Source organism: Odontesthes bonariensis, chromosome 15 (genome assembly GCF_027942865.1).
Source record: "Odontesthes bonariensis isolate fOdoBon6 chromosome 15, fOdoBon6.hap1, whole genome shotgun sequence".
NCBI lineage: Eukaryota > Metazoa > Chordata > Actinopteri > Atheriniformes > Atherinopsidae > Odontesthes > Odontesthes bonariensis.
This window is the reverse complement of record NC_134520.1, coordinates 15,948,765-15,965,877: the sequence shown is the minus strand read 5'-3', so window position 1 is coordinate 15,965,877 and position 17,113 is coordinate 15,948,765. Positions and strand designations below refer to the sequence as shown.

The 17,113-nt window shown below is 45.7% G+C and overlaps 1 protein-coding gene across 1 annotated transcript in view; it reads right to left on the bottom strand.

Annotated features, from left to right (window-relative positions):
• The window catches only part of LOC142400359 (uncharacterized protein C1orf21 homolog), a 31,469-nt gene extending 14,686 nt beyond the window's left edge, over positions 1-16,783 (bottom strand). Inside the window, exons 1-2 of the mRNA XM_075485189.1 lie at positions 15,922-16,783; positions 3,012-3,141 (exon numbers count right to left, since the gene is read on the bottom strand). Coding sequence (XP_075341304.1) covers positions 3,012-3,102 — 91 coding nt within the window. The 5' untranslated portion in view covers positions 3,103-3,141; positions 15,922-16,783. The remainder of the gene's footprint in view (positions 1-3,011; positions 3,142-15,921) is intronic.
• Between the last annotated feature and the right edge of the window lie 330 nt (positions 16,784-17,113).

Below are 17,113 nucleotides of genomic sequence, written 5' to 3'. Positions count from 1 at the left end.
ACGGACATCAATAGTATGATGTTGTGGAGAATGAGTGTTGCTATTTTCCCTTGTCGTCCCTCATTGTTTGTGTAAAGGAGCTCAGCCTTTTCCGGTTATTGTATGAGAGCGACTCAGTGAGGGTTGGGGGAGTTAAGGTTAGTGGTCAGAGATCGACAGAATGGGCAGCCCAAATATCTGGGACACACATACACAGATTCATGTGTATGAAGCACAGGCGCTGAAATCTAAAGGAGGCGGATCAGAGTGAGGGCACGTAGTGTAACTAAATACACACACACACTCTACTGGGGGTGAACTTATGTGTGTACGCGAGGTTGACTGACCAGAGGCAACCAATCTTTTCCACATCAGTCATGAGAAGAAAACCGGATGCAGAGAGCGAGCTGAACTGGAGCTGGAAAGGGCATCGCATGGTAAAATAGAACACAGTGAGCGACAATAACAGTAACACTGTACAGTCACAGCAAAATGTGAAAGACAAAACACAGAAAAGATAAGATGAAAAGAAAAGGGGCTTAAGAAAAGACAGGGGTTGCAGCTTTGGATAACCCTAATCCACGAAATCCAGGTCACTTCCATCTTCTGCCTCCCTACAAACAATCGCAAACAAGCTAAAAAAAAAAAATAGTCTACTCCATCCACAGCCACTCTGGATCCCACTTTAATCAACAGACTGCAAGAGGATGGGACTGGCTGGGAGTAAGCGGGAGGAATGGATGTGAAAGGACACAAGGTTTTGACCTAATGTTGTGCAAGAGACTAGAGGAAAAGAGCTGAAGAGAAGAAACACAGGGAGATGAAGGCAGGAAGAGTGGGAGGGAGGGATGAAGGGGGGGTGTTGAGACCCAAAATAGAGTGACAGAGAGAAAGAGGAAGGGAACAACGAGGCCTTGAGCAGGGGAAGGGAAGAGGCGATCCAAGCGAGACAGAGAAGTTGAGATGAGAGGAAAAAAGGAAGAGATGAGCTGCAGTGTCAACGCACGTCACTCTGCCTCTCTCAAGGAAAACGCTGCACTCCTCCCAGTGTCTCTCCCACTCATCCGCTGCCTCGTTCCGTGTTGCTCCTTAAAAGCTGAGGCAGGGCAGGGTGGAGGAAAACGAGGAGAGCGCATCGGAGAGAGGGGCAGTAGGGGTGAGAAAAAAAAGAGCGGAAAGTCAAAGGGAGGTGGCAGAAAAAAGGTGCGAGGCTGAAGAGAAGGAAAAAGGGGTCGGATGGGGGGGGGGGGGGGGGGGGGGGGGGCTCCTGTGGCTCATCATCTGTCACATCCACCCACCCACCCATGTGTTGTTACAGCAGAGTGTTGCTCCTAATTCTTAATCGCTGTTAATCCCTTAGCCATCATCATCTCCCTTTCTCTGGCTTTCATTCCTGTCCCACATTATACAGCAGTCTGCTACATACAATTAAAACTAGAGCTGCAACCAACGATTATGTGAATCACCAATTAATCTGTTGGCTATTTTTTCCTTTAGCTAAATCTATAAAATTAAGTACTGTTCAGCCAGCAACTTAGTCCATGCCCATTTTCACATTTACAGTAGCAAATGGGGATTCATTGTCTTTCTTAGCTCTTGATAGGCGCATTTACATTACACTACACAACTGAAAATTATTGCTTTGTTTGATAACTGACTTAAATGGTTTGCAAGTCATTTAAAAGCTATATTTCTGTACTTACAAGAAAAAGTACATGGACACAAGAAAGATAAAGAAGCAAAGATTTGTTTTTCTAAATTGCCAACAGGGAAACGATGGCTAAAATATTTGTAAATGAGAATTTATTGCTTTTAAAAACCCAATAAAAACAATGTTTAACTGGACAAAGAAAAAAAGGGAAAGAAAGCAGTCACATGATTGGATATATAAACAGAATCCAAGATAGGTTGAGACTGTCAGAGCTCAAGATGGAGAGGAATTCAGCACCCAAGCGGGCAAATGACTTAACATTTTAAGAAAAATGATGCCGCAAAGAATTGACATCTGTGTCACATAAACTCGTGAAAATTAAAGGCCGAGGAGAAACCGATGCCACATGGAGGCCAAAAACCAATAACAAATGGCAGGGATCAACATGACCCTAAGCAGAACTGTGTTATAAGCAGACAGTTCTGTGGAACACCTCAGAGAGCCACTGACAGTGAAAACAGTTTGTAAAGGTATCCTCAAGTGCAAGTTAAAACCATCCCAAACAAAAGATAGAAAAAAGGCAAGCTTCGGACATACTGTGACCTGATGTGACGCTCACATTGCATCAGGCTTTATAGGTTAGTACAAACAAATGCTGCATGAGAGGACGATGAGTTCATATTTTTCCGTGGGATATTTGTGGGTTAAGGTGAACTGAGGTTAAAAGGAAAACTCTCCTGTGGTCTAAGAGATCGATATGTGAGATTCTTTTTGGGAATAATGGACGATGCGTCCTCCTGGCTCATTGTCAGCACAGTTTATGGTTAGTGCGCATAGCATGGAAAAAACGCTGTTAAGGCACCATTAATGCTAAAGATATATATACAGGTTTTGGAGGAACAGCTGCTCCAAGATATTTGGATGCCAGAACTGAAGGCCTTGTTCATCTCAGCAGAAAAATGTCATAAGGGTCCGAACATACGCTTTTTCTTTCAGAATTTAAAATAACTCATAGTAAAAATATGTGTAATGCTCTTGTTTATTGTGCCTCATCGTCCATCCATTCTTTACCCATCATCCTTCATGTTTCCAGTCTCCTGTTTCTCCTCATCCCACATCAAGAGTAAAATATTAATACCACCAGCATCCCTGTTATCACCATCAGGTGACTTCCTCACTTATGTGAACTGTAAAAACAGATGACTCCAATAAAACCGCAGGTGTTGACAGCGGTTTTATTGGAGAAATGGAGAACTTAACACTCAGCCAGAGGACTCGAGAGTTGTAATGAGGAGAAAAATACCGTTGGGGCAGACGGGGCCATGGCTGCAGTGAACTGTGTGTAATGGTGCACGTTATCGACAGCCGTGTGTGAACTGACCAGTGAAGAGGTCTCCGTTGCTGTAGGCCTTGCCGCGTCCCTCCTCATCGTTGGGCACGGCCGACACCTGCTTGGCCGAGGTGCAGCCCATGGCCTCACACTCTGAAGCTTCTCCTCATCGCATTCGCACCTGTGCAGGGACAGAGGGAGACCTTTTACATTCAGGACAAACACAATAAATTGCGCACCGCTGACTCCAAAGTAATCCATTAGTGTGCACATTAGTTTCCGTATTCTGGCTTTACTCATGTTCTGGATGTCACGTTTAAAGTGATAGTTCGGAGTAGATTCACCCTAGGGTCATTTGAACCGTGACATCCAGCCAAGTAGCCCACCCGAAGTTTTTTCGATCTTGGCTGAACATCAGCCGAGTTACTGAGTTATCCCGAATAGCTTAGTGCAAGGGTTAATGGATCCTGGCAGTATCTCCAAAATTACCACACTAAAATCACATGCCATGACACCAAACTTCTACAGTAGTACAAATATGCTCTGTACTCACAAAACGATGCATTTGGAAGTTTGTACATAGTCCAGGAGTTTATTATTATCAACACAAGCCTAATAGCTTCTCTGCTGCTAAAGCTGCGTCGACGTCACTTCCTTGATCTGGGAGCTTCAAAGTAAGATGAGGGTTGATCTACTACTGTAGACAACAAAGTATATGCTATATTCTACATGATTTTTTATGAATTTTTATGTTGTAGAGTTGTGAATTTATTTTATCAATGGAGAAATTGAGCAGCCTTGCTTTGTTGTCTACAGTAGTAGATCAACCCTCCCAGCTCCCAGAAGTGACATCGACGCAGCTTTAGCAGCAGAAACGCTATTAGGCTTGTGTTGATAATAATAAACTCCTGGACTATGTACAAACTTCAAAATGCATCGTTTTGTGAGTACAGACCATATTTGTACTACTGTAGAAGTTTGGTGTCATGGCATGTGATTTTAGTGTGGTAATTTTGGAGATACTGCCAGGTTCCGTTAGCGCTTGTACTAAGCTATTCGGAATAACTCAGTAACTCGGCTGATGTTCAGCCAAGATCGAAAAAACTTCGGGTGGGCTACTTGGCTGGATGTCACGGTTCAAATGACCCTAGGGTGAACCTACTCCGAACTATCACTTTAAGTGGGGCGTATCAATCTGTACGGCTGCGTCTCATCTCTCAGTATTTCGGTTGATCATCTTTACCAGCAGTGAGCGTTCTGTAACCTGGACAAAGCCTCTTATTCAAGCAGCCCAGGCTACTCATCCAGATTTCTTAGAACAAGAAAGAGATTTACGAGTGCAAAACACAACTCCTGAATTAAATGTAGAAACAAGAAAGTGGAGTGAGGTCTATTCTCACAACTGCGTGTCATGACAGCTTATCGCAACTGCTTTTCCTTCAAAGAACACTCCCACTCATGCAGATCTAGTGGAACTAACCCTCAGCAGCGCAGCGTTTGATGGCATGTGGCGAAAATGATAAAATGCACTGAAGGACGCTTTAGCCAATCCCTGTTTGGCCTTGAAGCAGGACACCCAAGCAAAATATTCCATTCCACAAAACTGTCAATTTCCACCAGATGTTAACAGCCACAAAGTGGTTCAAAAGGAGGTGGAGGTTAAAATTTATAGACAATGTGGCAGATTATCACTTCACTTTCTTTCAGAGCTAAACTTGACCACCGCTTCTGTATGCTGTGAGCAGGAGCAGCAGGGGTCCGAGTGGGTACATGTTCAGGATGAAATACAGAAATAAACAACATAAGAAATGTTTCCATTTATCATTCCTTTTAACATCCACACTCGAGAGACAAAACAGATGAAAACCAAAGCGAGAACCTAAAGAGTAAAGCTGAAAAACCAAGATACAAAGATGAGGGGAAATGCGGCATTGAATAAATGCTCCAGAAGTGAATAAACAGACAGCGCCTTTTACATGTAATCTTTCATTGAACTGAATATGTAAAATACTGACTCAAGAAACTTGTTTTTGATTAGATCCTCTTTAAAAAAAAAAAAAAAAAACCTCAACTAATCATTAATGGACGAGGGTAAAACCCTCCCAACCAGCAGGACAACTGACACAAAGCTGTGAACATCGCTGTCAGTCAGTCTCACACTTGCACACACAGTCAGACACATTACATCAGATGGTCCCCATGTCGGTGACACATGCCATTATGCTGTCACTGACAGAGCCCATCTGACTGCTGCCAGATACCCGCACACACAGGCGCACAGTGGCAGATGACGATTAACCATCACCTAAAGTAAATCCGTGGTGCCGGAAGATAAGTGAGAGGGGGAGGAGGACGAGGGCTTTTTGAAGGTAGCCTGAGACAAAGGGGGAGACATGGGTCAAGAAAGAATGAAGAATAGGTGGGACAGAGAGAAGCAAGAGAGACGGACGAGTGCAGGTCTTCAAAAGAGCGCCGCCTGCTCCTCCCTCCCTCCTTCGGAGTGTTTGAAGTTGACAGCAGGCCGGTGCTTTCCCTTGTGTTTAGACTGTGGCCAACCGGCCTCCATCTCTCTGGACACGGCACAAAGCACCAGGTGTACATGGTGCAGGGAGTGCCTAACACGTCAACACCACGCAATAAAATGAGCCCGATGTTTTGATAAAAAAAAATTTTGATAAATTTGTTTTGATAAAGAGGCAAGTTTGAATTCATTATCTTTTCAAGGCCGCTGTAGGTCTATGAGGTATTTATGTTCAGCCCAGGATGAGGGGAATTCATACATGGATCTTTCTGAGGTCTCCAGGTGAAAAGACGTTAATCCCTGGAGCCTGAGCAGAGCATATGAATGTCTTACGGGCTCCGCAAACCTTTCAGAGCTGTACCGAGGGAGCAAGAATCAAGACACTCTCTCACACACACACACACACACAAGCTGATACAGTAGCTGTGTGCGGTTTCACCTGTGGCATGAGGACGAGCCCTAGTCTGGAGAGCAGCCTATCAGCCTGTTCCAGGCAGCCTGGGACACCTCTTTCTACGACTACAACTCTGGAACCGCTCAATTATGTCTCACACTCACACTTCTAAAAACCCACAACCACACACACAGCTGGAGGATCTTACTGCAGTCTGAGGCCCGCTGTCGTAAAGACCGAAAGAAATCTCATCAAGTATAATCTGCCTCTCTTGAACAAGTCACACAAATGAGAATCCTGTGCCAAGCACCCCGTGTGCTCCCATTAACGCGCCGTCACCCATTGACGCATTTAACCCGTCAGACAACTACAGTGTAGTGAAGCAGAGTGGAAAGCCAGACTGAACTACAGCGGCAGAAAAAGGGAGGATTGGATGAGAAGCAAATAAATCCAACAAGAGAGAGAGAGAGAGAGAGAGAGAGAGAGAGAGAGAGAGAGAGAGACTGAAGTGAGGGAGCGGCGAAGTCTCTCATCACTCCCGGCTTTAAGTGTAGAACTGAAGTGAATATTAGATTAAATAAAGCAAAGAAACTCCCTTCTGGAAACCACTGGAGGAGGCTGGCTGAGAAAGGCTGCTCACAGCCTTGACAGATTTGAAGTTTCAAAGGTTCTCCGGTGTGTGGGCAACATCTGTTCGACGAGCTCTGAAACATCGACTCGAGAATAGGAGTGAGATAAGAATAGACCCAGCAGCAGACCCAGAGCTGTTGTTGTGTGCAGGGTATAATGCTAGGCTATGCTGGTCTGTAGGCTGCTATTACTTGGGTTTCAGCTAGTAGGTGGACTATTACAAAGCCAAATACCCCTATAAATACACACCAGTGAAGCCAGTTTGTATAAAAAAAAAAAAAAAGGCACCAGGTCATGGAGCTAGGCCTGAAAATCCTTTTTCACTTATGCTGGCTGTCTTATGCTGGCCTATTCTCACCTTAGATTATTGACTTCTTTCCTCCCAACTTAACGGTTTCTCTCAGCTATATACAATGATGTAATTCATTCTCTCCCTCTCCCCCCTAACTGGCCCACTCTTTGAGCTGCATCACTGTTAGTCTTTCTTTTTTTTGGCTCCCTTTTCTGTCATTTCCATTGCCACAGCAGTGTAGTGCCCTGAAATAACTCTTGCTATGATTTCAACTCCGTTAGCTCAAGTGCTTTTGTTGAGTTACTGTTTTTTTGCGAGGCATTTCTATTTCATTCGGTGAACTGTCCAATCTTCAAGGCCAACAAATCATGTCCACAAAAACAAGTACATCTGGCTTTAATGATCACAGTTTTCTTCCAGTAAAAAACAAACTTCTCTTGGCTTGTTCCAACTGTCAAATTCAGCCTGATGTTACTGCTTCAGGCTTCTAAGGAGGAGCGAGTTTGCATATTCACGGTCATAAAAACAAGCAGATCGTTTTATGTCGAAGGAACAACTGCAAAAAAAAAAAAAGTAAAGAGACTAAAAGGATCGGGACATTCTACCGAGCGAGTGCTGAACACTTGTTTGCATCTTCCCACTCGTCTCGCGTGTGTTTCACTGCACAATGAGTTCAGTGCAAACGCTTTTAGACTTGGCGACTCCAGTTGGAATCAGTCTGCGCTCCACCAAACAAGCGACTCTTTGCCACAAGCGAGACCACAGTGGGGCGTTGCTCGGTGTTGATTTAACCCACAGGACAGCTGGACGGTGCCACTCAGTGCTCACCTACTCCTTTGAGCCAAAGTATGTCGGTGGGGGAATGCTTAGGTTGGCGTATACGCGAAGACGCTCACAGAAGCACAGTCCCAGGCTCCTTCACATGCACTTACACAAGCCGAGCCGATATGTTGTGATAAACGGGCGATATGTGACAGGAATAGAGGGTCTTAACTGGCACACGACCGTGTCAGGACCCATGCATCCAGATGCTTCGCATTCATCACAATCATATTGGCCTAAACAAAGAGGTTGAACTATACACATACTATTTACTGTGATGTCAGACTGCAGCTCTTGCATCATTTCTGGCTAAACTTAACCAGATTTGGCACAGATTTGTACTGCAAGTGATCTTGAGCATGTCAAGACATTAACTCAGAGCTCTTAAACACGAGGTACTCCAACTTCTAAAATGCACGTTAAGCCCTAGTGGCATCCTTAACACATAGCAAATACCCAAACTCTTAAAATGAACACGACTTGGCATACACGGATGCTTGTCCATGCCTGCATACTAAAGGGTGGGAGGTGGGACATGACCTGCTCTCGTTTCTGTGAATAAGCCGTCTTTACAAGTCAGTTTGTCAAAGGAGGAACTTGGGAAAAAAAAAAAAAAAAAGCACTGTGTAGGGAGATATGTGTGTGCACATGCTTGCATAAACATGCACTGAGCTCACAGGCGGAGCAGTGTGAAGTGTGAAGGTTTCTCAAACACTGGGTTGTGCCAGAGGCAGAGCGAGCGACCACAGAGCCTGAAAAACTGGCTCAACAGAAGTGAAAGAGTGAAGAGTCATCGAATGGAAGTTCTGTGAAATAGTTCCTTTTTTTTTTTCTTTTTCTTTCTTCTAATTTGATTTCCCGTCAAGGCTCCTTTAAGAGCAGGGCCTCACTGTGACGGGGGAAGTGGTGGCTTCAGCCGTGAGGGAGATTCGTGACTTCGGGGCAGGTCTCTCAGTGAACCGACCTGTGACAGGGCACAGATTAAGTCTCTGCTTCATCATGCTGGAAAATAAGAGTGCTGAGCCATGCTCTGTCTGCACTGCTCTGTAATAAACTGAAGTGCACCGAGTGGGTCAGTGCATTACAATGTACTGGTGGCTTGCGGAGTACAGCGAAATAATTTTGCCAAATCCTCACAACGTATCAGTAAAATATAAATAAAATGTCAAAGATCTTATCACAAGCGGACAGTTAAAATGCACTCATTCCTTTGGACCGCATTTTGAATTGGTCTGGGATGCACAAAGGGAAGTTCTTACAGCGTGAATGGAAAGGTGTCCTGGACCATACTGAAGGACCACATACCCACGTGGTATTGCCTGCGCCATGCTCCAAATGTTTCGAACAGAGTGGCGCATATTTCTGTGTTAAAACTCCAATTTTGAGGAGCAGAACACCATGAGCATTTTGATGTGTGGTGAGCATAAATACATACCATTTTTTTTTTGGCTTTTCTTCACAGAGGCGGGCTTAGAATGAAATCTACAGACTCTAAAGCTTCAGTTTTTGCGTCTTTCATCAGTAGAGGTGTGCTGACACTGAGCTCTGCAACATCACCCATCATTTCACACACTCCTTACTTCTCATAGAGGGTAACGCACAACGAGCCCTGTGAAATGTTCGTTAGAGTATTGCCTTTATTTTGACGATCTGGAAAAAATGAACGCCCGAATCATTTCCAAGTTACTGAAAGGGATTTTACAAGGACATAAGTAGACTTACTGTTGTTTTCTTATGTTTATGTTTATGCATTTGGCAGACGCTTTTATCCAAAGCAATTTACAGGTGGGCAGGTAGGGTAACGGGGGTCTTGCCTAAGGACCCCTACTGTAGGTAGTACCTTTCATGCTCCACTACACTATCCAACCTTTGTTGACAACCACAGTTGACGGCAAATAACACGGCCTATGGCCCAATCCCAACTCTCCCTTTTGCATCGACCAATTGGCCCGACAACCCTGTTTTTCTAGTTTCAGATGCTCCTTTTCCTATGAGGATACCGTCCCAGTGGTTTCCTAGGCCCTCAACATGGCTGTTTAAGGCAATGTGAATGGTAAGATGAGCAGCACTACTAGATCCCAAGAAGAAAAGGGAGGGTTTCTGCCGTGGCTCAGTGGTTAGAGTCGGTCGTCAGATAACCGGAAGGTTGGCAGGTTCGATTCCCACTCTCGCCACTCAAAAATTGGTGGAACTGACAGCTGGAGGGGTGTCCGTCCACCTCCTTGTCACGGGCCGATGTGCCCTTGAGCAAGGCACCGTACCCCCATGCTCCCCGGGCGCTGCGAATGGCTGCCCACCGCTCCAGGTTGGCATCTGTCTCTGAGTGTGTGACCCTGTGCATGTGTGTGTCAACAGGTGCCAACCTGGATGGGTTAAAAGCAGAGGAAAAATTTCGTATGTATGCATGACAAATAAATCTGATCTTAATCCATCTTAAAAAGGGGCACCTGCTTTACCTGGCAGAATGAAAAACAGAGGGGTTGAGCCAAAGGGAGGAACTGGTATTGGGCCTACGTGTGTTTTTTCACATGAAGCAGGAAAAGGACATATCACCAGTGGTCACTCAAGACGCATTGCAAAACCAGGTGTGAAGGGTGTGTTGGGTGGTTCTTATTGAACCACCCAACAGTAATCTGAAAATAAAATGTAAACAGCTAAGTCGCCTGCCTGGTGGCTAGTTTGGCATGCTTTAAACAAGGATTCAACAGCTGCCGCCCACTGAGCCTCAACTGACCTGAGCGGACCTTTTGGGAGGTGGACCTTAAAGAGACCAGAGCTGAAACGAAGGGGGACAAAAAGTGCTGCAGACATATTGAGTATGACAAAAGCAGTGTTTTTCTTTCTTTCTTTTAACATTGAAGCATGTAAAACCTATTCTAGCTGACCCCCAAATTAACATAATGAACTAGTAGAGAGTCATAATGTGGGCTCCTTTGAGTTTCAAATCGTATCCGTATTGCTTTGTGTAGACAGCATTCCTCTATACCTGCTTACTAAAAAAAAAAAAAGAAAACATTCTGTTCAAATGATTCTGTGCGTAGGCTTTAGATTAGAGAAATATTATTGAGGAAACTCCACCACTCTCCCTGCAGTGTCCACATGATAAACTACACTGTCACATCTCTGACGTCTGACGAGTGCATATGATCTTACGGTATTCATGCTTTGCAGATACTCGGTGTGTCATGTTGCAAAGCCCCTGCAAATATACCTGCAACCGCTTGAACACCCTCTGATGGAGAAGTGTGGCTGCGTGCTGCTGCGTGTCATTTTGTCGCGCTCTGTGACAGAAGAGTTTCAGTCGAACTCCTGGACCAGCTCAACATAATATTTACTCTAGCCAGGCAGCAAACGCTTCACCTCTACTCTTATCCCAGTTGAACCACTCCATCAGCCTGACAAGCCAGGGAAGCCACGCCAACACACAGAGGGCCGGCGGACGGCAACGATCTTTTCCTTGAATAGAGCGTGGTTTCTTAAAGAGTGCACCTCCACTCTCTCTTTTGGTGTGGAGCGTCTCTTTCCCCTTTCCCAACGCTGCAATGAGATGATTAGTGGTCATGGAGGGACACTGCAATGTGAAAACAGAGGCGAAAGACAGGAGGCAGATCTTGTACAGGAGCGCCTCTGTTCTGTTGAGCGAAACCTCAGCCTGGCCTTGCGACCGACAATGAGAGGCACGCTGCACAGAGCTACAGTGGGTTCTGGTAAAGATAAAGCAGCAAACTTTAGACAAGCTGTTGCATAGTTTAGTAATGGGCCAGTGCTTTTTACTCCAGGGGCGTAAAAGCCAGTTGAGCCGAATTTGTGAGGTCTGCGTGGCGGTTACCATATCCTTACACGATTGCAGCTGAAAGAGAGCTTGAAGAGGCAAAAAGTGAGAGGCGTACGACACGAGAATGAACGCAGAAAGTGGGGAAACAGGCCTTCCCAGATCACCATTAGCAGCCGAACCCCCAGGGGCCAGTACAGCAGCCTAATTGAAACCCGAGCTGCAATGTGCCACGTCTTGGTGCAGGTAGAACCGAGCCATACAAGAATGGATTGTTCCAACTAATGCAGGCAAGACGAAGAGGATAAAATGTGTCCTCTGAGGCCGATTAATGGCTGCCATTTCCACCACCACCACCAGTCCTAAAAGCGCAAAAAGGCATGTAGTCATGGCCGTTTTATTCCTTCTGATAGCGTTTTGTTCTGCTGACTACAATTGTAATAGAAGTAAAAAAAAAAAAAAAAAAAAAAAGGTCAGAGCAATAACGGGGGGGATTTCAGGGTTAATAGCAGGATTGAGAAAAGAAAAAAAACGCAACATAAAAGTTGCATCAGGTGAGTCGCTTAGTTCAGCATTCACTCCAATGCTGGAACTCCATGTCCAAGTGTTCAGATCTGCGGCTGATCTTTTTACTATCACTGCTTTTATAAATATTTAACTTTCTGCGAGTGCGCCTGCACATCATGAGACGGCAGTGAGGGCCCACTCCAACACAGCAGCCACGCAAGGTCAGACTTGTTTACGTTTTCCCGTCCAGATCCATCTGAATTGCGAACAAACCAACCCACACGCTGCAAAGAAATAAGAGAACACCCCCATTAATATTCATTAGTAATTACCACAACTGAAGCAAATAAATATCGGTTTATGCGTAACGGACAAGCATCATGCAGCATGATAATTGGCAAAGGCATTTCAGACGGGAGTCTGTGTGTGAAGGGAGACACACTGAAATGTTTGCCTGATCTGGCCCTTCACCAAGCAGCTGCAGGTGAGCCAGCGTCTCACATCTGAACACGGCTGGTGTGATGTCCACATTGTCATTCTTTTCACATGCAAACCGGAACGCTTCCACGTAAATGAACAAACAAAAGATCCAAACAGCACTGAACGTGAAGCCGCTGCTGCTTCCTGAACAGCAAAGAGAGGTGGTTGAAATCCTCCTCGGAGCATGAAACATTTCTAATATTCTTTGGGGGCTCAACATGGATAGAAGTCGATCCTCAGTAAGGCACGCGTATGCAAGAAGAAGAAGAAGAAGAAGAAGAAGAGGGAAGAAATTTTTTTTTTAAAAATCACCCCCCACAAAGATCAACACACATCTACTTTTTTTTTTTTAGATGAATTGTACTGACAACACTCAATAAATAAAGTATACAGCATTTGTCTCCTTCTTTTGAGATGGACCTAACATCCATGTTGATATAAAACAGTTTTGTGGAAGGATCTGAAGCCGTCATGGATCGGTCTTCCTGGTCTTTCTCTCGATTTCACAAACACGGACCCAAAGTCTTACTGCACACGAGGAGTACACGGCGAACGTCTGTATTTTAAGGCCGAAGCGTGTGCCTGAACGACGTTCGCCGGTTCCATCTTTTTTTTTCCAAACTGAGAATTCGATGCTTTTCCATCGTTAGAGGAGCCAAACAGTGCATGGTTTTTTAACAGGTTAGAAGGAGACAAAATCAACTGATTAATCATTTATCCAAGTACACATCGTTGCAGCCCTAAAAGAGAGAATTCCTCTTAAATGCTTCAGTGTAGGTCAATAAAACTGATTTCCCACTCCTTTATGGTAGTAAAACGTAATCTGGAAAAAAAACAAAACATAAAAACATACAATGACACAAATTATCTCCTGAAATGTCATGTCATGCTTTATGGTAGAGGAAATATTCCTGCATCTGATCAATTGTTATGAGTGAAATCATTCATCTTAACATGACATTAATTATGTTCCTGTTGTTTGTGCACACTAACAGCAGATTAAAATGGTGTGGGAAGCAGGAACAAGTAGAAAGCTGAAACCACCACCATACCGAGCTGACGCGTTACTCATAAAGATACAAGCGTGCATTTTAGTCATCCTACTTTCACGTACGTAACACACCTGAGGTCACGCGTCTTTGGAATAAATGCGAAAGCTTTTCACCGAAGGCTGAACTCTCGCACAGCGTTGTCGAGGCAAAAGGCCTGCAGTGATCCTATCAGAAACCATTTTATCTTGAGTGGAGGTGGAAAACAGATGCGATATGTCTCGTCAGAGGCAGAACAGGAATGAGGAATAAGGATAAGCAAAAGGAAGATGTGAGAAAGAAGAAGAAGAAGAAAAAAAGATGTCATATCAGTGCTGCGCTCGGTCTCCAGGTCTCGTTCCAGCTGGACTCTGACCATGAACTGAGCTGTAAACACAGTCAGGGCCACAGAGAGCTTCATCATGTGACGGACACAAGCACGGCAGGCGCGCATGCAGGCTTCACAGCCAGTCCCTGCTGACACGAAAGGCGAGCAGCCAGAAGACAGACCCAGCACAGAAACAGCCCACATCCAGTGATCAGCACGGCGACTGCAGCGCACACAGACACTCTGAAACGCAACAAAACGCACACACCAGAAAGAGCTCAGCGAGTGCACTTTTCACGTTTGATGCTGCAGCCTCTGCTGCCTCTGCTGCCAGAGCTTCGTTTGTTGTTCGGCCAGGCAGACGACCCCATCGTCCAGCGATGGCCTCAGTCAAACGGAGAGACAGACAGAGGCCGGAGGGATCATGTTGCACCGGCCCTGTGCTCTCTGCACAGCAACACCGGCCACCTCATCCCACCTGACAGCACTGAGCTCTGCCTCGCAGGGAGCACAATGCAAAGCAAACACAAGCTGCATGTATGAGACAGCCCTGGGAACTCCTTCCCACGAGCACAGGCGGAGGAGAGATTCTGGTAACCATGGAAACCCCTCCACCTCTTCGCACAGTGACATCACAGGTGTTGCGTGATGATCCTGACAGAGACCGCATGCTCATCTAAACTGCGTTCCATCGGCTGAGGGTTAAGAGGGCACAGGGCAGATGATGGGGATGATTGAGGGGATGATGAAGAGGGAGGAGGACTAAAAATAGATGGGCCCTGCCTCGGAAACAGAGGGGAAGGAGGGAGGGGGACTGAGACTAGTATGTTACTCTTTTTAGCAAAGTGTGAGCAATAAACACACACGCACACACACACACCACTCTGCATGATAGCCAAGTGATGGAGGCTGGGAGAGGAAGGCCGATGGATGAGGGCTAAATCAAGAAGAGAGCAGAGGGTTTGCAACATCCACTCACAGCATTGCTGCAAACCTTTATAAACCTGATGTAAGCAGCCGGTGACAAAAGGCTTTGCAACCTAAGGCGCTGTCCATATCAGCCTCGCTTCACACCACAGTGCTGCACAAACAACAAATGAATGCAGCGGTCGGGCGAAGTTCATCACATGCCGAAATCTGGAGTAGTTAATGAGCATATTGCACATTCAAAGGCAAGCTGCTGGCAAGGCAGTCGGAGAACTCATGGAGTCCCTTTGGCGATGCAGAGTGTACAACAGGAAGAAGAGAGAAGGATCCGTCTGAATTAGACATTTTGCTAACGACCTGCAAATGAGCCTGTACATCAAATCTAATTCTGGCTGCTGTGACTTTGTTAATATCACCCAGCAGCTCCCGTCTTCCCTCCGGGGCAGACATACGCAACAGCAGTGACGGGCCACAAAGATAGCCACTAGTTTCTAACAACATGCCAAAAAAGCCTGCAGAGAAGTTGTGGACACGCACGCAGTCTGTGCGTTCAGCAGCAGCAGCAGCAGCAGCAGCAGCAGCAGCAGCAGCAGCAGGAAGCCCCCCGGCCCGGCCACAGAGATCTGTCCTGTCCGGGGTCTCTGAGCCGCACCACCGCCCAACAGCTGTGTCCAGCTGCGCTGCGAGGAGACACTGGGCGCTTTGTTCCCCACAGGGGGGAAGGTAGATCAGTGGGACCGCAAACGGTCTCCGTGTGTTTGTACATATAGTTTGATTTCCACAAAGATTAACGGTCTGCGTTTCGCCCAAAAAAAATAAATAAATAAAAAAAAAAATCGGCCTCAGATGGGAGAAGGAGCAGCGGGACAGAGAGGCACAGCCAACCAGGATGTGTGGAAAAATTTAAATGCGCTGAGCCAAAACTGTCCGAGACCAGACGAGCCGAGCGAGCACCCATACACACACACACACACACACGGCGAGACACAGTCCAAAAGGAGACGCAAACACGGTCTCACTTTCGTCTCCTCTCGTGCTTAAAAAGCCCGTCTATTTAAAAAAGCTGCGTTCGCGTCTCGGCGACGACAACAAAACATCGACAGATGAGAAGCCCGGTGTGCAGGAAGCAGAGCGCCGGGTAATCACTGAGGAAACAACGAGCAAAGCGAGAAAGAACACACAAATGGGAGCGTGGCTCTCGCTGGAAGATAAACGACACCTTTGGGAGACGTTAGGAGAGTAATGAACGCAAACACTTACTCAGATGAGCCGGTTCCGCTCGGTCCACTGAAGGATAGCCGGTCGGTCTTCCGGACTGTGCGCCGGGCGGGATCTGAGCTATGGAGACTGGAGAGCTCAGAGCCGCGAGGACTGAACGTAAACTGTGGCTTGCGTCATTTCACCAGGATGCCACTATTGCGCGCAGCACTGCAGCCATCTTGCTGAGGAGTGCCCCACCAACTCACCAATCACTGCCGGACCTGAGCTGCTCAAGTATTTTGGACCCAGCAGTGAGAGGGATCAGGTCACTTTTAAATAAAATAAACAAATCACTTTGCAGCATTTGCGATCATTATAAGTGCCGGATTACAAATAAGGAGGGAAATTTTCTGTGAATACTTCTTAATTTCTCCGAAACTCATTCAGAAATGGTTTGGAAAAATTATATTTTTCTCCATTTTTTTTTTTTTTTACCCTCGTGAAAAATGCGGATATATGTCTACGGATAATCACAATGTTACGTGCCTTGTTCGTAACATGATATCTAAACCCAGCTACTTGTAATCTGTACGTGCCCAGAGATCTCAGAGGTTTGAAAAGGTGATTTTACTTTGATCCGAGCAGCATCCTGCTTAGGATAAAATCCCTGCAACTGCATCCTTAAAACTCCCTACATTGATCCTTATGGCCTGGCGGGTTAGGTTATACTGTACAGCTGTGCTGTTCCAACACGGCTCGCTTGTTTCTTTTCTGTCCAACGGGGGTGTTGCTTCCAGCACACGCTGCTGGAAATCCTTGCTGCTCTCCTTCTCGCAAGTGAACGCAAGAGTTTCTTTTTCCAGCAACGTTCACCTACTCGACACGAGCAATGATTCCACCACCACAGCCGTAATCATTCCGACAGTAATGCTATGGTGCTGAGAGGGAATTTTCCAACTACAGATCTGTCATGTTGACTCAAGTGATCTGATGTGGGTGTCAACCAAAAAAAAAAAAAAAAAAAAAAAAGCACGTCAGAAAAGAGCTGATTTCAAAGTCTTTACCCTTCTCCTTAAAAGTCAACATGTGTTCAGTGTTTTCTCTAAAGATTTTTTTATTTTATTTCATCTACTTACTGTAATTCTACCGTGATTTCTTTATGGCGGGTATTTCAATCCTATTTTGAGGTGCGATATCCAAACTTTCAGTCATGGAACACCAAATAATTCAAACAGCCTTCCCGACTTTCCCC